This window comes from Neopelma chrysocephalum, unplaced genomic scaffold (genome assembly GCF_003984885.1).
Source record: "Neopelma chrysocephalum unplaced genomic scaffold, ASM398488v2 Primary Assembly neopelma1_24, whole genome shotgun sequence".
Classification (NCBI taxonomy): Eukaryota; Metazoa; Chordata; class Aves; order Passeriformes; family Pipridae; genus Neopelma; species Neopelma chrysocephalum.
Window position 1 is genome coordinate 31593377 of NW_020897693.1, and position 18801 is coordinate 31612177.

The 18801-nt window shown below is 47.6% G+C and overlaps 1 protein-coding gene across 1 annotated transcript; it reads right to left on the bottom strand.

Moving 5' to 3' along the window:
* Nucleotides 1-12216: 12216 nt before the first annotated feature.
* NFKBIA (NFKB inhibitor alpha) lies at nucleotides 12217-15939 on the bottom strand. Its single transcript, XM_027670775.1, has 6 exons — nucleotides 15599-15939; nucleotides 15153-15261; nucleotides 14425-14635; nucleotides 13843-13931; nucleotides 13465-13725; nucleotides 12217-12971 (listed from the first exon to the last, which is right to left on the bottom strand). Exons 1-6 carry the CDS (start codon nucleotides 15820-15822, stop codon nucleotides 12924-12926), a joined length of 942 nt encoding a protein of 313 aa, XP_027526576.1. The 5' UTR covers nucleotides 15823-15939; the 3' UTR covers nucleotides 12217-12923.
* Nucleotides 15940-18801: the final 2862 nt, after the last annotated feature.

Sequence of the window (18801 nt, forward strand, 5' to 3'; positions counted from 1 at the left end):
GGCAGGCACACAAAAATGAGGTGATGCAACCCCTATCACTGCCATGCTTACACCTTTCCAAGGAGCTGGTCTTTTATCTTTCAGCATCACATCCCACTGCCCTTATGCATCTGTACACAAAGAGAAGTTCTCTGTAAGGAGCAACTGGATTGTCCAGAAAATACCGTTCAATTCACTCTGCCAGCTGGCCCTGGAAAACAGCTCTGTGTGGCTCTGCACTTGTTAACATGTGGTAAACAAATCTCCAAGGAGTAACTTGAAAGAGAGATGGGCTTTTTCAGTAGATACAGCTAAGTGCAGGGAAGGAGCACACAGCAGGGACCTAAGGTGGAAAGAAAACCTGTCACTGGTTTATGTGTTTTAATCTCAGAGCAGCAGTCATCTTCTGAACTTCCCTTAGAGGTAAGAAATCAAAGATGATTCACATCCCATTCCCCAGCTCAGCCTTAAAGCAGCGATAGTGTGACTAAGGTTCTTGCTGCATCATTTCTTTCTCCATCTGATGCTGAGAAGGTCGTAGCAGGGCAGACTGTGATTAAGTGGAATTTCTCAATGTTGAAAGATGTTTGATATTGTTCCTGGTGATTAATAAAATTACTTGGGGTGCCATAGGAAAATCTGATCCTATACATTTTTTTCTGACAAGCATGAACCATTTGAAAGTCCCATGTGTGAAAGCTTAGAGAACAGCATTTGCATAGGGTGCCTCTGGCAGCAGGGCTGAGCAAAGGTGAAACCTGTCACCCAGCAAGAAATCCTCCTGAATTTCCACATAGCTCTGGTTACTGGAGTCCACAGCCTTTTACCTTACCTTATTTCACACCACTGGCAGAAGTCTGCTAATTTAGTAGAGCCTACAGCACCCAAGGGAGGCCCAATGCACAGATGACAGCCCAAATCTTGCCCGTCCCAGCAGACATCAAAGTGGGTATGTTTGCAGCTGCTTTAACACTGTAGCTGTTGGCTTCACCATTTCATATTCCTTGTGGGTCTGCAGAGGAGAGAACTGGCAGCCCATATGCTCCAGGAAGCTCTGCAAACACCTATTTAAAGGCATTCCCTGCCCTGGGAAGTGTACAGCCCTAAGCTGGGGCAGAGAAGCTATGGGCCAGAAGCTTGGTGCAGGCTATGACTCCATGTCCTACAGCAACATTTTGTGTCTGCTGGTTTGTGGTGCCCTAAGGTGCACATGTAGCCTGCCTGGGTGAGGAGCAGAAGAGCTGCATGGGGTGACAGTGGCTTTGCCCCAGTCACACACGTGATGAACAGCAGAGATGGAGCCAGACCTGGCCTTTGCCAGTTTGTGCCACTTGTTACTAGAAGCTGCTTTTAAGGAGAGGTGAGGTTTTACTTTCTTATTATTCTCAGTGCTGTTAAAGGAGCAGGCTGAGCCCTCCTATGCTGCAGCATAAACTGCTGGCTATCTGTACCTCAGTTTTCCCGTAGAGAACTTTCAGCATTTGTACTGTGAGTACTTTGAGAGGCTAACACCACATTCGGTCAGACTCACTGTTGTTATTGCAATTCCTAATTTAAATTACTGGATGTTCACTAGCAAAAGCATTTCTTTCCCTCTCCCTCATGCCTTTAGTATAGATCAGCCTGTTCTCTCCTGGCTTCTAGCAGGGAGTTTTCTCTCAGAACATCTGCAGCCCCATTTGACAGATGCTGGAAGAACACAGCTCTCGTGGAGGTCCGTTCTGGGGACTCTCAAAACTGTGCCAGCAGTGTATCTGACATTGCACATGAGATCTGTGAGGTGTTGTGTGTGGACAGAGGACCCAGCAGATTGCCAGTCAGCAAAAGGGAGATGCTCTGGGTTTATGCAGGAGCAAGTTCATTAGGTGTATGATCACAGTTCTACGGGAAATAATTTAGCTGGCAGCTGTAAGAGAGAGACAGAGACACCGATGTAGGTGCTGCACTACGTATGAGAAGACTCATCCTATCTGCAGCTTAATGCAGCTCATGCCAGATGCATATACTTCAAAGAATTTCCTCTTTCTTCTACATTTCTTGTAAAGCAGCCATGCGTGTTGAGCTCTCACTTTTAAGGGCAGATCTTCAGTACATATTTCAATCCTGTCTGAGTAGGAGTCAAAAAACCCCAACTGGTATTGATGGGATAAAGGCCCTTACTTCACAGCCAGGAGAGCAGTCAGTCATTGCAGCAAGATCCACATGAATCATAAGTCACAACCATGCAGCTCAGGGACCACAGGGCTAAGCAGGTTCCCTGCTGAAGCCTTGATGCCTTGCAGATATTTGCATGTATCACCACTGCCTCTTTTTCTCACCACTGCTTCATAAAAAAAGGTAAAATGCAATCCCATGCAAAGCAACTCCATCACTCTGCACCAGCTTGAACTTTCCTTTCTGAATAGCTCCTGGAGGCTCAGTTCAGAGGAGGTGAGCTCCTCCATTCAGTGGAGGTTAAAAGCACAAGATGCCTCTCTGCTTTAACCCTTTAAAGGGGGACATTTTGCAGTGCTTGCTCTCATTTTAAGGCTTGCTTTCTTCTGAATGTCATGACTGTTTACATCCACTGTAGGTGCTTTGTGCCACAAACTCTGGATTTCCACACTCTGGTGACAGACTAATGAGGTTAAGTGGGACCATGCTCTGCACATTTCAGTGATCTCACACATCTTGTCTTTAGTTCCTACTGTGGTTTACTGAAGCTGGTCCTTGACAGCTAATGGGATAGGACTTGGAGTGCCAGGCACTGGAGTGTTTCAGTGCTGAGGACACTTTCTGCTCTGACTACAGGCTCTGATGTCAGGAGCACTTGTACCCAGTGACCAGCTCTGGATGGGGACTGAGGTGCCACCAGAAGCAAACAGCAACTGCTTTGCATGTGTCACAGAACTGCTCTTTGGGCTAAGTAATGATGAAACATGATAAAAAATTCCTCCCTTCATTAAGGCACACTTGCTTTTTAGTTCACCCTGAAAAGGCCCCTTTGTGATGGGCCACAGCAGCGTGCATCCTTCTTCACCTCTGACTGGGCCAGGCTCACACCCAGCCTGGGGCAAATGCTCTCCATCTCCCTGCAGCACCAATAGGCAGCCATGGGGGAAGGAGGGAACACCAAGAGGCAGGATCATTTGTGCCATTGCCAGCACCCTGCGCAGCAGCAGCATCTTCACTGATGCCACATTCACCTGTGCACCTCAGCTCAGGCAGGAGGCTGGCCACCGTCTAGGGGGAGGCTGCTCCCACGTTATTTGCTTGGTGTCCCCAGAGACAGGACTCAGAACCTCTGGGGATTGGAGATGAAAATGATATTTCATGTGCCATTAAGCACAATGATTAATGTCTACACGGAGCTGCCTATATCCTGTGCTTACAAGGAACGTACAATTTCTATTGACAACATTCAAGGGCCCAGCTGTAAATTCAGTGAAGCGGAATAGCTGCAGAGATAACATTTTTCTTATGGCAATGTTGAAAAGCCATGTGTGGTGGTGTTTCATGGTGAATGTGCTTACGATACCAGAGACTTGCCTCCAGGAAGAGAGCACACCAATCTGTGTTTGCCTTGTTGCTAAATGAAAGCATCTCCATGGGAAATACCTAACGGTCTCTGGTGATGTACATTGGCATCATGTTGTGGGTCAAATCAGTCTCCAGACATGGTCTAAGTCATGGGCAAAGAGTCCAGCAGCAGGACACTGGTTGTTGTTAGAATCAGCATCAGATCACCATCCAAAAGCTGTACACTTGCCACAGATTGATTTGCAGTCCCAAAATCTTCAGCGTAAGAGTGCCCTCAGGATCAATTTTGAAAATATCGCCTGTGAGCTGAATTTTCTTCCTAGTATATTTAGAGCAGCCAAAATATGGAGCAGAGGGTAGAGGGAATAGGGTGTACATGTGTGAAGGGGGCTGGATGATGAGAGGGTGAGAGACAGCCAAGCAGACCTGATGGAAGGCTGCTAGCTCTAAGGAGAAATGAAGTCCTGCCCCTACGCAAGCATGAGGAGTTTAATAGCTATTATATAGATGGTAATTGGATACAAATTGGAGGATTGGCTTTTCAGAGATGGCATGGTAAGCCCCAGGATGGAGGTATGACCAGTTCACATGACTCAGGAGAAGAGTGGAAGAGAAAATTCTGCTATGTCACAATCACGAACATTTAGGAGAAAACATTTTTTGGGTGAGTGAGAAAACAGACACCTGAAGTTTGCAATGGGTAAGAAAAAAACTACAGAAATTCTTTTTTTCTGAGTCTAAAGAAGTAATCTCTCTCAGTTGGGAAGTCCTCAATATGATTTTAATCATATGAATTTTTTAAAAAATGCATTGTTTCTAACTAAAATAAAGAAGAGCAAAATATTTCCTTTGCAAAATTGAAAAAAAATGGCTACTCTGAATTATTCTACTTGTTCTTAAATTTGAAGCAGGAAATTTGGAGATATTGGCACTCATTCCCAGAATACTGCAATGCAGTTGAGCTCACATGTTTTACACATACATACACATCTTTGGGAGAAATATCTGCGGTCCTACTTGTGGCATGGAGCTGCCATGTGCTCTAAAGAGATGTTCTATTTTTGTGCAGTGCATGGATGCAGCTCCCTTCTTTTGTCTTCTGCCCCTCAGTACAGCTGTTTTTAGAGAGAGGCTTCTCAGAGCACCATGCCTAGGAAGGCTTGCTTGATCATGCCAGCAAGTGCCTGGAACTGCTCATGGAAGAAAACCAACTGCTGAGTAACCTGCACAGTTTCCCTTTTCTCCTTTGCCTGGACTTCTCTGGAAAATGAAACAGAGTTATCAGTTCCTTACTCTACAAGCCTCTCAGATAAAGGAGTTGCTCATGGAGGGAAGTGGGTAGTTGGATCACCTTGGCAGTCAGCTGCGTGGAGAAGAGAAACTGGCTTTGTGAGCCATAACCCAGGGAGAGAAGGCACACGTCCTGAAGTCCTTGCCTTCCCTGGACCTGCTTTCCTCCTTTCCTCTGGTGCAGAGACTGAGTGTTATGGTTTAGTTATTAAAATTATCAGAAATGCCTCTGCTCGAATTAAGGTGCAAACAAGACCATGTGCCAAAGTCAATAGTATGGACTTTATTTAACAGTAAATGTGAGGCAGAGAGAGAGAGAGAGAAAGAAATAGGGGAAAGGAGGGGCGGGAGGGGGGAAGGAAAGAGTGACAGAGAGAGATTAGATAGAAAATGTATCACCACACTATGGAAGCCAGAGGTGTCCCATGGGTCCTGTTCTTCTGGTCTTCTTGGTGGTGAGGGTCCTGCAAAACATAGAGTCCAGTGGATTAATATATGTTCAGGAGATGCCTGGCATCTCCCCTGGGGGGTGAAGCTTTGCAATCTCTCGTGACAGGCTCTGGATTTGTTGCATCAGTTGGATCATGTGCAGTCCCCTGGTGGTGGAAGGCCTAAAGAATGAGTCTGAAGGGTGTTTTGAGAGTCTTTGATGGTTTATGACCCCTTCTCAGCTGCCTCTCATGGGAATGTCCCATGTGTACGTGGTCTTCCTGGAGGAGGGGGTTTACTCCTCCTGTTTGGTGTGGAGAGATTTCACCATCACACATCCAAAGCCCCCCTCCTCCACCACCCACTGAGCCCAGCTAGAGCTGATTCTTAACACAGATATATTCTCCTTCCCTGAGCCTTGTTTACTTTTCCTCAGACCTGAGTCTTATCTCAAGTTCCTGTCACAGTCCAAATTCCAGTCTAGAAGCATATTCGAGAGGGGGGATGCTTTGGTGGTCCCAGACAGGCAGTTGCTTCTTTTCAGTTTGACAAAAATCTTTCTATGATTTTGACAGTGTTTAAGATATTAACAGCATTTCAGTCTATCACAACAGAGGAGAGGATGCTGTGGGGAAAGCTTAAGCATTTCTGTTTGAAAAGTGCTATGGCTGGGCTGTGAAAGGGATGAGATGACCTCAGCAGTGGACCTATGGAACCTACTGGACCCTTGTCTGCTGCTGCTGCTGGTGTCCCACATAGCTTTTGCATCCTGGTGGCGCTGCTGCCTTCTTGCCATTTCAGTTGCTGAACATGCCCTTGTTCTGTTTGAACCTGGCCAACTGCAGCTGAAACCTGCCAGCCTTCCACACCGCTGTAGAGTTAACCCTGTTTCCACCTCATTATTTCAGTTTACACAGATTTGAGTGCTGTCCTGCAAGAGTGATTGTCAAGGCAGGAGACGGTGGTTTGAGAGCTTTCCCTTGCTATGGTGGGGTAGTCCAGCAATTTGGCACCAGACATTTCAGCTTGCTACTGCCAGGGGTCAAGGCTTCAAGGATGGGAGCATGGAGAGGTCTAGGATGGAGGGACAGACAGAAGATGTTGGATGTTTCACTAAATTTTTTTTTTACTCCAACAGCCTACTTCATAGGCTGTCAGAGAGGAGATGGAGGTCAAGTGTGATTGAGGGTCAGTAAGTGGTTTGAATCCCTCTCCTTGGGATTGTTTTCCCCAAGCCATGCTTGGCACAGCCTGGAGTAAGGAGCCTCCACGCAGTTTGGGGGAGGGCTTGTTTGTTTGCCAGGGCAAAACTTCTCAGAGAAGCTGCTGCCAGGGGTCAGATCTAAGTTTTTGGATGAAATCCAGAAACACCAGCCTTGACACATGCTGGAATGGAAACCCATCCACTTTGAAAAAATGGAAAGAAGAGAGTGGTTTCATTCTGTGTGCTGCATAGGCTGGACAGGCATCCTTACAGACTCTTGGTCCTCCTCAGCTCAGTGCTTTCAGAGCTTTGATTGACACGTGGTGTGTCCTTTTCCCACGCAACACAGCACGGGTCCTCCCACACTGCAGGAGCAAACCCCACCGACCGTCTCTCTGTTAACACTGGTCCATGCTCCTCCGCGGGAGCTGCCTCTCACTTGACCCCTGGGCACTCCCCAGTGAGAACAAAGAGCGTCCCTGAAACGGAGCAGCAGCATTCACAGAGACCTTCTGTAGGGCCTTGGGAAATTCCCTCCTTCAAGCTACTGAAACCCAGGGGCAATAATTAACCATGCTAAGTGTTGCACTCTGGTTGTAGCTGAGTGCCCTTCAAGGGGTGCATGTATATTAAAAATATTTGTGTTTTAAGGCTCTTTCTTGAAGCATACATTTGCTCACATTTTGCTTTCAGCTGGAGGGATGAAAATTTTACCTTGAAAGATGCACAGGAAAAGTAATCTGAATTAGCTAAAACTGCAAATGGAAAAAGGATTTAAATTAAAGGAGTGCGGGCCTGTTCCTCAGAGCAAGGAAGCCCCTGGGGCTGGTAGTGGACAGGCAGGAGGCTGCATTCCTGCAGCTGGAGAGGCAATGGAGCTTGGTGCCACGGCTCATGGCAGCTGTAATAGGGTGAAACTGCAGAAAGGAGTGAGCAGGGAAAACCCCAGCTCACTTCTGACAGGACTGGAAAGTCCTGTTTGGAAAACTGAACAAGGAGACAGTCCTGGGAAAATCTGAGGGCTGGAGCACGGTGAGGGCAGGCAGTCAAACCTCCAGGGTGTCAGAGTGAGTTTCTGTTTCAGCCTCTCTGGACTTCTTGCATTATGGCCTGATAAATGTGTCAGCATTTAAAGGGAGCCTTTTGGTCTTGACAATGCTTCAGAGAGCTATCTGAAGGGACAGGGAGGTGAACAATGCCAGAGCTGTGACAGGCAGTTGCTCGAGAAGGGGAGAGGCTATCTGGTGGCATGTGCTGTTCTGACTGGCATGAGGGGACAGGGCCTTCCTGCTCCCTCATCCCTTGGGATACTGTGCAGTTCTCATTCTCCAGCAAAGCACTGGTGCTGGGAGCACAGAAATTCTGGAAAAATCCCTTCCTCCTGTCACCTGAAGTGAGGGCAGCCTTTCGTCCAAGGAGAGATTCTTCTCTGCCACCTCTGCACTCTGTTTTGCAATTCTTTCTTCTAGGAACAACCAGATGCTTAATTATTTTCACAGCTCAGTTTCTACAGAAAAACTATCTGTGCTGGGCCTCTGCCTGGCCCAGAGTCCACTACCATTGAAAATTTCCCATTAAAACAAGTCACAAATGCCACTTGTCCTCATCCTTGGAGATCATGGTGTCTTCCCTTGGGTTTTGTTGCTGGTTTCACCTTTTTCTTTCCTCACTCAACCATCTTGCTCGTCCAGATCTGAACTGAAGCTGTGAAGCAAAGCCAGCAGCAGTGGGGCTGCCACTCTGGTGGCCTGGTGGCCTCACTGCCTTCTTCTGCATCAAGTCCTGCTGGGGCAGGCAGGTACGTGTGTCCACCAGAGCTGGATGCAGGACATGTGGTTGGTAAACACTGTCTGTTGGCCCTTGCCTGGATCTATAGTTTCTCTTGTGGTGTAAAACGCCAAGTACTCAAATAGAGAGCCCCTTCCTAATGTCAAAAGGCTGAAAGAGGAGGAGGAAGACAGTAAAAGTTAAGGCCTCTAAGTTTGGACTGTGGCCACTTGTGATGTCCAAGCCCGTCAGCAATCAGACAGGCAGGCAGCTCCTTGGGCTGCCCATCCCACCTCTTTGTTGAGGGAGCAGAGACACCCACATCCATGTGTCAAACAGGTCATGCAGCCCAAAGTGTGTGCAAGGAGGAACATAACCTAAGAGCAGCAGAACGAGCAGATGGGGAGGATGGTGAAAGGTTTCTGCTCATGACTGTAGAGGTCATGCTGGTGCTGTAGCCAGTGGGAGAACACAGCTTCCCTGTGCATGTCCCCAGGTGCAGGGTTGCCCTTTGCGCTTGCTTTTTACTCTTTATAAAGCTGCAGTGAATGGAAGAGATAGGTTCCAAATTACTGGGGGAAAAATCAGGCCTTGGGCTCTGCTGTCCAATGTCACCTCCCTGGAGATCTGTATTTTATCTGTCACCACCGTAAGATTCTTGAGAAGTCCAGGACTGATGCTAAAAAGGGTGAAAAGCAGGAGAGCAGAGACTGAAGGTGGCCCCTTGCTTGTGATTATGGTGAGAAAGGTCTGCAGTGAGCTGGAATGTAAGCAGGAAGAGGAGGGTGTGGGAGGAAATGGGGAGTTCTGTTCTTTGTGTGCAATATAAGGAAGTATGGGAATATCCTTGTGGGATTTTCAGAGATTTACAAGAATGGGCAGCAGGGAAAGGCTGGGGAAAAAAAAAAGTAACCTCATGCTGTGTAATGACAGGTGAATGAGCTGGTGTTGCAGGTGAAGAGGGAGTGGGGACCTGTGGAAAGGGAGGAAAGGAGAAAAGAGCAAGCAGAGGCAGATATGAGTGCCAAGGGCAGTAAGAGCAGAGGACACAGGCATGTCAATTATGAAACTAAATCTGAACTTTACAGGACCTTGATCTGCAGCAGCATGGCTGCTCTTGAAGCTTGCAGAGACACACAAGGCAGGTGACAAAGGTGCTTGTGAGAGAATTTTGAACATTGGACCAGTATGGGGAGTCACTGGCAGTAGAAGCAAGAACAAGCTAATGTGCTCTGCAAATAGCAGCCGTGCTGTCTGAATAAGGAAAAAGTGATGTTGGAAGAATAAATGCATATGGAGTTCTTGCTCTATGCCCAACAAATGGGACCATGCAACATATCTGCCAGAATGCCGAGAAGACCTCATGAAGGCAGGTTATCACCAGAAACACTCTCAGAAGATCTTTCTAAAGGTATAGGTGTGGAAAGGGCAGAGACAGAGGACACGCAGCTGTTGCAGGGTTCAAATTGTGAACAATTTCCATTGCATTTCTGTAGGCCTTGCTTGACATGACTAGAAGCTGTAAGCTGTAATGTTTATTATAGACTGTGTGAAAATATGCAATGTTTATACTTGTTAGCTGTGTGTCTAATTATAAGGTTTGAGAACATAGTATGTTTAGAGCAAGAAAGCCTTGAGAAAGTATAGATAAGGGTGCACCTGCAATTTTCAGAAAGTTCCTAATTAGGAAGGCCTCTACATTCCAACTATGATTTCAGATCGCGTGGACAGAACATCAGGTCCAATGAACTGGAGACATGAGGCGCGTGTACAGTCTGAGCTATCCAATCACCTTGTTGTAAGCATGTGCCCCAAACAAACTAAACTGTATAAAAGTTGACTTAATTAAATAATAAATGGAACATATGGCTGACCACATTGGCCTGTATGCCTTATGTTTATACCCCTCCATCAATACGCAGCCATTAAGAGCACATGTTCGAAACTAGGGGTGCAGGATTGTCCTGCAGCGGACAATCTTGCTATATAATCAAGTGAACAGGCAAAGCTCTGCACTGAGTAACCCTGCGTTAGCAACACGCAAATACACAACATGCCCCAGCTTATTTTGCTAACAAACACATATTCTCACATTAATCTCCATCCTACTTGCTTTACCTGTGGTTCCTCTGCATACGTTACGTGGTTACTTTTGCATGACTGGTGGAGGCAAACAGTAGCAAAACCAGCATGTGGTATTTGGGCAATGATTTGTTTAGCTGCAGAACTTCCTCGTACAGTAAAACATTTATTTAATTTATTAAGTCGTTGCAGAATTCTTGCAAGATTATAGCAGTGCCTTCCTAGATACTGTTTGTGTAAATATTGCAATGGACAGCAGAGAACCTACCACTGCCTCTGAAACTACTAGACCAGCCTGGTATTACTGATAACTGCATTTTTCTCCATCCCTCTGGCGTTTAAATGAGAAGTATTTGCATTCAGATGGTATCTATTTAAGTATTTGCATAGCAGGTCCAGCCATGTACCCAAGCTCTTTCAGAGCACTGATGGCTGTAGCTGGTGAATGCCTCTGCAGGACCTTGACAGCATTTCCAGCCCATCTTGCAAGGGGAAACTGAGTGGAGCATTGCTGTTTCTATTTCCAGACACGGAATCACTTGAGATTCTTTGCTGGTGAAAAACCTGTAGCAGCAAGTGAACAAACCCCCTCAGTCTCTACTCCCAGCTCAGATTTAGTGGTTGGTCAGAGCGTAGGGTGAGTTCCCAACAAGAAGGGGTTTTGGCAGATTCTCACCCCACCCCACACCTGGAAAACTTTGCAGGTTTGCAATGCAGATGTGGCCGCCTGCCAGAAGGAACTTTCAGTGCATACACCTGGGTTATGCTTATGCAATTAGAGGGGAAGGGAAATAAAAATGACTCAGGATGACAATTTTATATAAAACTTTCCACAATGGCCTTTGGCTCCCATGCAAATTAGGAAGCACCCAACCAGCTGTGGTGTTCTTCCTCATACCCTCCTTAGAGCAGGTCATGTGTCAGGAACCCCTCGCGAAGAGCAGGGTAGAAAAAGGAAATGGATGTTCCTGTGCAACCTGGGGCCACGGCATTCTCCAGCAGCCTGAGCTAGGCCAGGTGCCAGCAGCACAGAAGTCCCCTGGCCAATGTACTTGGCAGAACTCCATGCTGCGTCAGCAGCGTTGCTGCTCCCTGTTCCCATCCAGGGGATACAGCACAGAAGAAACAGGGCATGGTCACCCTTCACACAGCTCATCCTTTACCCGGACACACAACAGGCTAAAATTTGTGTCTGAAAGTAGTCCTGTGCTGTGATGTGTGGCCAGCAGATAATGAGGTGTAGGCAAGGATTTGAGCAAAGTGACTCTGTTTCCCTGAATGCTGGAGAGAAACCTGAGGAATAACTGAAGGGGATTAAAGCCATATCCTTTACTGCTATGAATTGGACAAGAATAGCTGTAGCTCCTGCAGTGGGGAAGCTGGGAGGCCCCCTACCTGAATTTCAAGGGTGGAAGCACCCCGGGTGTGTTCCCTCTTCCCACGGAAATCCCCTTCGGAAATTCCAAAGGTGTCAGAGTTCCAGCTGGAACTGGGCCAGGAGATAAACAAGAGGTGAGCAGAGACAGGGTTGTGCTGCAAACCTCCAGCCTCCTGGCAAAAACTACCAAGTATTGGAGCTGGAACAAAAGGTGCTATGAGGGCAGAAGTGGTCAGGTGCTGCCACAAACAGCCTAAAAAACCCCGCTCTAGTGGGCGGGGAGCCTGGTGCTGGGTGACAGAGGGGGAATCCCAGCCCCACAGCCCGCCCGCTGCAATGGGTGCAGGAAACAACACCTACGTCTGCCTCCAAAATTAGCTGCAGCAGAAGGGCTGAGAGCTGCAAGCTGCTCAGATGTCTTATCACTGCTGAGGTGAACTACCTAAAGCCCCTGAGACCGTGACCCCATTGGTCTACTAGGTGTTAAATGCTTCTTAAAAAGCAAACCAGGCAGGTTCCCATGATCTCAGGACAAGGAGGTGAGCAATGAACCATTCCACAGACTAGGTACAGTAATCTGACTTTTTTTAATAAATACATATCTCACATGTACCAAAATAATTATAAACAAAAAATGTACAGTATTTACACAATATACAATTGCTAAAAAGTGTAGCAATTATGACACACATGGTGTGAAACACACTGTTTCCAATGCCCACAGTTCACACTATTGCTACTTTCTCCTATGAGCCAGGAGGTCACCAGTCCCTTGGTCCGACTCCTCCACCTGGAACGCCCCACTGAGAGCAATGACCCTGACCTGAGGTCAGTCAGTAACGCCAGGGACTGCCACCAGCCCAACGCAAATTAACACACAGGCTCTGAGAACGGGTGTTGGTATGAGTCCACCTTGCCATGAAAGTACACGTGTTCCTTGCAGTACTTAATGCCACAAGCAAGCTCTCTGTAATGAGCAGGTTGGATGTGTAGTCTGTTACCTTTGTAGGGCTGAGAAAATGGCCTACACGGCTCTTTATCAGGTGGTGTGAATAATCACAGATCTCTACTGATGTTACATATCCCACTCCTGTATTTAAACACAGGGCAGATCCTGGAACTGTTTTGTTAAAATTATGAGCTCCTTCTCCTTGCTGGGCAGTGTAGTATTTCCTTCCTGGTTTTTCTCTCCACATTCCGACTTTCTTTTTAAATGAAGAAAGTCAGTCCTTTTTCTATACATATGTATATAGACACTTCACAGAAAGCTCTGCTTTAAAATGCCAGCTGTCGTCCTCCAATAAGGCAGTCATCATATATAAGCTACAAGAAAAAAACCAAAAGCTGTTAATGCAAAAATCTTACTGAAAATATTGTATCCACTCTGGGACAACAGCCAAATTCTGCATGCCCAGACTTCAGCAGCGTATAAAGTTTTTACACCAAAATGGTTACTTTTGCCATTTAACAGCACTCAGAATGTTAGAGAAACAAAGGCTGGGGAGGAGGAAACCGCCCATTAACTTGAATTTTATCTACGAGGTTCTCTGTCAGCCACAGAAGGGTGTGCAGAGAACCATGTTGCATGAAGTTAACCTCCATTCCCTCATGTTATTTTTTTACATTTTATTCTTACTCTATTTATACGCTTGCCCCACTTGCCATTTTGCTGACTGCTGACAGCATGACCTTATTTATACATGCCTTTTATACTGCAAGAGGTTACTAGGGCATGTTGTCAGAGCAGCAGCAACAAAAAAACCTACACAAGACAGGATTTTCCCCTTCTCTTGAAAAGACACAAACAGCTACTTACTTCATCCTCTGTGAATTCAGGTTCTGATTCACTGCTCTCCTCATCCTCACTTTCCGGCAACATCTGCAGGTCAGCTGTGGTCAGCTGCTTCAGCTTTTCCTGTATGCTTGAGTTGTCTCTTCCCCATGTGAGCTGATAGGGGGAATAGCCCTGATAGGTCACTTTGTTCACATCTGCCCCATGTTTCAGAAGAAGCGACACCAGGTCTGAATTCTGCAGATCAACAGCCAAATGTAGTGCTGTTCTGCCATTGCACGGCTCCTGTGTGAAAATAACAAAAGGTTTGGCATGTTAGGAGAGGCAGAGCCGTTGCCAGATCTGTTGATTCTTAAGACTACACAGCCCCACTCAGTTAAAGTCATGGTACACATTACATACCTGTGCATTTACATCTGCTCCCAAAGACAGCAGATACTCAACAATAGCCAGGTATCCTTGAATGGATGCCAAATGAAGACATGTATGTCCTGCAAAACACAAACAAAGGGAAAATCTGATAAGTCTAACTCAATGCCTCATCATTTCTTAAAAGTCAAGATGATAGGCCAGGATGATACTAAATTTGCAATTCATCCATGGCAAAAGGGTGTTTTCTGGAAGAGTTTTCCAGCTTCCAGTGAGTACGAATAACAAGGTTGGATTTTGAAAAGATTTCTTAGGGGTTTTATTCCAGTGCTTGACTGCAACTTATTGCAACCAAAAAAAGAAGGAGCACGGCAAAAGTACTCACTAAAAATGCAAAATTCAAAGCCATGAGAGACAATAATCAACACTGAGGAGGCCTATAAGACAGTGGCATTTTAAAGAACTCACACACTGCTGCGTGCTTAGGGCTCCTCAACTCTCAAATGGTCATAATAATCCTTCTCCACCTCTCCAGACATCTTTGAGATCTACAGGACACCAACCCTACCCTCAGTGCAGCACACCGAGATAAACTGTTTAGCAGTGTGCCTGTACCTTTGTAGTTGGTTGCCTGCAGGACAGCAAGGAGGTGGTGTGGCTGGCAGTACTGTGTGAGGACGCTGACGCTCCTAAGGGAGCCCTGCTGGCAGGCAATGTGCAGGGGGGTGTTTCCTCGGAAGTCCCTGACTTCCAGATCGCATCCGGCCTTCAGAAGATACTCAGCAATTTCAGGCTGATCAGTTATCACTGCCAGGTGAAGAGGAGACTGCATGAAAGAAAAAGGAGCCTGTAAGTTACAGTGCAAACTTAGCAGCAACATCTGGACGAGCAGACCTCTCGACCGCTTGGAGATTTGTGCCACCAGCTAAAAGCACACCCGATAAACTCAATTCTTTATGCTTTCCAAGATATTGTATAGTTGCCTTTTCCTCTGGAAGTGATGAACTTAGGGCTCTCTGGAAACCGAACAGTCCATCTCTATGAAGTGTATCATTAACATCTCAATAAAGAGGGATGCAACTCATTGCATCATATTTGAAAAATGTGGGTGTTAAATGCCACTCTCTCAGGGGAGAGGAAGCATTGTACTAACACTGGCTGGAGCCAGCTGGGGACTTTCCCGAATGCAGGCTTTGATTTAAGTAGGTTTTGATTCAATTGATTCCATCAATTAAAACAACAACAAAAAAAATTAAAAGGACTTTTTTTGGGGAATTCCCCAGAGGCCTTGTGTGGGGGTAGCTGGGGCTGATCCGGATTTGGGGCTGCGGAGGTGAAAGTACCTGACTGAGGTTGTTCTGGAAGTTCAGGAAAGCCCGGTCGCCGGCTGCCTGCTGGATCACCTCCAGGCTCAGGGCTTTTTCCTCGTGAATAATTGCCAAATGGAGAAAACTGCACGGGAAAAAAAAAGAATAATTAAGCGACACACGTTAAAACCCCCTAATGCCACGTTAGCCCCCCCAAATCCCTGCGGCGGGCCCGGGGCAGGGTCACGCGCGGGTGTCGCAAGCCGGGGCTTTCGGCGCGGCCGGGGCTTTCCGCGGTCCGGGAGCCGCCTCTCCCTGGCGCCACTCCAGGGACTTTCCGCCCTCCCTCCCTTCCCTCCCTCCCGCCGCAGCGCGGCCCAGCCCGGCGCCTCCCCGCCGGCTGCACGTCCTGCCCCGTCCCGGCCGTGCCGTGTCCCCCACCGTGTGCGAGCCACCCCCGCCCCGTCTCGACCCCCACTTACGTGTCCCCGTCCTCCGTCAGCTGCTGTGCCCAGGCGGGCGGCTCGCGGGGCTGTAGCCGTATGTCCTCCAGCTCCTTCACCAGCTGCCGGTACTCCTCCTCCTTCATGGAGTCCAAGCCACTGTCGTGGCGATCGTCGAGCGGGAACCCGCCCTGACGGTCCTTCTTGGGGTGCTCGTAGCTCTCCATGGCGGGCGGCTCGGCAGCGCGGCGGGCGCTGATCATGGCGACGGAGCTGCGGGGCGCTGCGAGTGAGCGGCGGTCTCGGCGCCGCCTCGCATATACACCGCGGCCAGGGGATTTCTGCGGGGGAGGAGCCGCCGAGGACGGGAATTTCCAGCCAGTCAAAGCCCGACCGACGGGTCTGGTCCTGCTCGGCGCCGCCGGCACTGGCAGGGAGGGCGGAGCAGCTGGGGCCGCCCAGAAGGGGCGTCGGAGGGGAGGGGAGGAAAGATGTCGGCGCGAGAGGGAACTTGGCGTTCTTCCAAGGGGGAAGTACTCGCCTCTCCGATGTCCCCGTCGGTAGTTCCCTGCCGCGCCCCGGGGGGGATTTCCCTTCCCTGCCCTGCCCGGTCCTGGGGCTCCAGGTGCCCCCTCCCCGGCGGGCAAGGGGTGTGTGCACCGCTGCGGAGTCTCACTGCACGCTCTGGGGACCCCTTGAACGCCCCTCGCCAGCTGGGCACTGCTGGCCCTGATTGCACCCTGCATCCACCGACTTTCTATAAGTTCGGTAAGAGGGGCTGTGGAATCATAAAATAATAGAATAATTTGGGTTGGAAGGATTCTCTAAAGGCTCACTAGTCCAACCGCCCTGCCATCGGCAGGATCGTCTTCAGCTGTATCAGGTTGCTCAGAGCCCAGTCCAGTCTGACCTTGAATGTTTCCAGGTATCAGGCATCCACCACCTCTCTGGGCAACCTGTGACAACCGGTGACCTTCACCACCCTCATTGTAAAAAATGATATCTAATATCTAATTATATCTAATCTAAATTGACCTTACCCCTTGTCCTATTGCAACAGGCCCTGCTAAGAAGCCTGTCCCTATCTTTTTTATAGGCTCCCTTCGAACACTGCAAGACCACAGTAAGGTTTCCCAAGGTGTCCCTGGCCAGAAGCCCAGGCTGTAAGCATTAATACTCTTAGAAGCTCCTCTCTCTTCTACTATCTGCACAACGGCAGATCCCTGAAGCTGTGAGGATCTTTTTGAGGTCTGATGAGAGAGACTCTTAGGAGTCATTAACCAGCGCTCATCTAACGATCAGTAACAAGCTTTGTAGCCAGCCTAGGGTGGCGAAGTCATGCTAAAATTTCAGAGAACCAAATACCACCAGAGCAATGCTGAGGCTGCTACTGCATCTGCCCTGCTTTGGGGGATGGTGGTGTATGTATCACTTTTTGGAGAGATTGAGGTAGTATTGCAGATGATGGATGTTTATGATGTCACAACATCTGCAAGTGTGCAGGTGCTGCCTCAGCGTTTAGAGGATTTTGCATCTTTGCAGTGGAAATTTTCACTCTGTTTCAGTGCTGTGGGATCAGTGCTGTGAGAATTCTGAGCCACTCCTGTACATCCAGTTCTAGTCCAGGACTAGATAGGCCTCTTTCAAAGAGTGCATATCCATAATGGAACAAACAAAGGAATTCCATCTTTGACTGTTATTATTACTTTCTCTGCCCATTCCTAGTGACTCTGCTCCTTTTTACTGCTGTTGTGCCATCTGTGGGTAATGAAAACTGGATAAATGCAGGCTCCGACATGGATAAAAGACATTGTCTGCAGAGCTGACAGCACTGAATTTTTCCCTGGTGAATTTTTGCTTCGACTTCTCAGATGTAGGGGATTCCCATGAAGAATTTTTCTTCCCTTGCAACTATTGCTGACCTCACTGAGTAATAGTGTCTGCGCTTTTTTTTCCTTTTGTCATTTTCCCATGGGATGGCATCCCTTTGAACAAGAACTTATGAGAAAATCCAAAGATGAAAGGAGGAGCTAGAGGAGAGGGAGAATGCCTGGCTATCTCTGAGCAGATGTTCCTAATTTTCAGCCCAGCTGTGCCATTCCTGGACTTTTTTTCAGTGCTTATCACTTGGCCTGGGACAATCCAGTGGTGCTTTTGGGCATGTTTAGAAAAAAGCCATACAACTCTTTCTTTTATAGGTTAAGGGTTATGAAAGTTTTGTGAGTTTTTTGAAACAGTTTCCCCTTTTTAACGTAAATTGGCAGGGGACATTTAATTAACAAATAAATATCTTCCTACCTGCTTCTCTGCAAAAAAGGGAGGATGAGAGTTGGAAAGCAATCTCTTGCTCTGTCTAGCAGGGGAATTGAGCCCAGTGAGGACCATGCTGTCTGCATGGGGATTTTGCTAGAACCACACAGAAATTAAACTTTAAAAGTTCTGTCCTCGCTCTGATGGCTGGAAACCAAGGTCAGCAAAGGGAATTCTTTGCTTTCTTCCATAAGTGACCTCCAGGTGCTCTCACAGGCTACCACAGGGCTATTTTTAGCAATCATTTGCCAGCAACAGCCTCTTTTCAGAGGGACATGAGATACTTTTATTTCGTGTGTGTTTAAGCTTGGTGATACTGCAGCTAGTTGTAGGTAGCAGAAAGGTGATCAAAGATGTTTTCTGAATGGAAAGTCATGGCAAGGCCAGTCCACTTCCTGCCCCAGGGAGATGCTGCTGCTCTGCAGCCTGGCCATAAGCATCACGGGGGGCCCCAGACCCCTGAGTATTAGGCAGACAAAGCAAGGCTTGAGAAGGGATTTAGCCCTAAACCCTGGTCCATATATAAAGCAGCAACCAGCTGAAGATGCAGGGGCAAGTGGAACCCTCATTAACAAATAAAGCTGCTGTCTCCTCTGTAACTCCTCACAGCTACCACAGTTGTTGTATGATATTTGCCTAAGGGGATGGCATATAGAAGATAGCATAAAGCAAAGATTTTGGAGCGTTGATGAAGGTCATAGATGCTGGTTTTGTGCTGCTGAAGTACTGTCCTTTTTTTTTCTAAATTACTACCTTCTAGCAGTTCTTCTATAATGTTCTCTTCATTTTTTTATTCAAGATTATGTTAACAGTCTCCGCTGCCTGGTCCAGTAGGCACTTCAGGACCAAGGGACTACCTGAAAGTCACTTCAACAATGTAAAAGGCTGTAACCATGGGAGGTGGATTTGCACCTGATACCTAAGAGCTAGGT

Excerpts from the sequence above, each read along its gene's own strand:
- NFKBIA (XM_027670775.1), bottom strand. The coding sequence starts at position 15,822 with ATGATCAGCGCCCGCCGCGCTGCCGAGCCGCCCGCCATGGAGAGCTAC. Across the intron at positions 13,932-14,424 it reads GCAGGCAACCAACTACAAAG|GACATACATGTCTTCATTTG; the intron begins GTACAGGCACAC and ends TGTGTTTTGCAG. Across the intron at positions 13,726-13,842 it reads GAGCAGATGTAAATGCACAG|GAGCCGTGCAATGGCAGAAC; the intron begins GTATGTAATGTG and ends ATTTTCACACAG.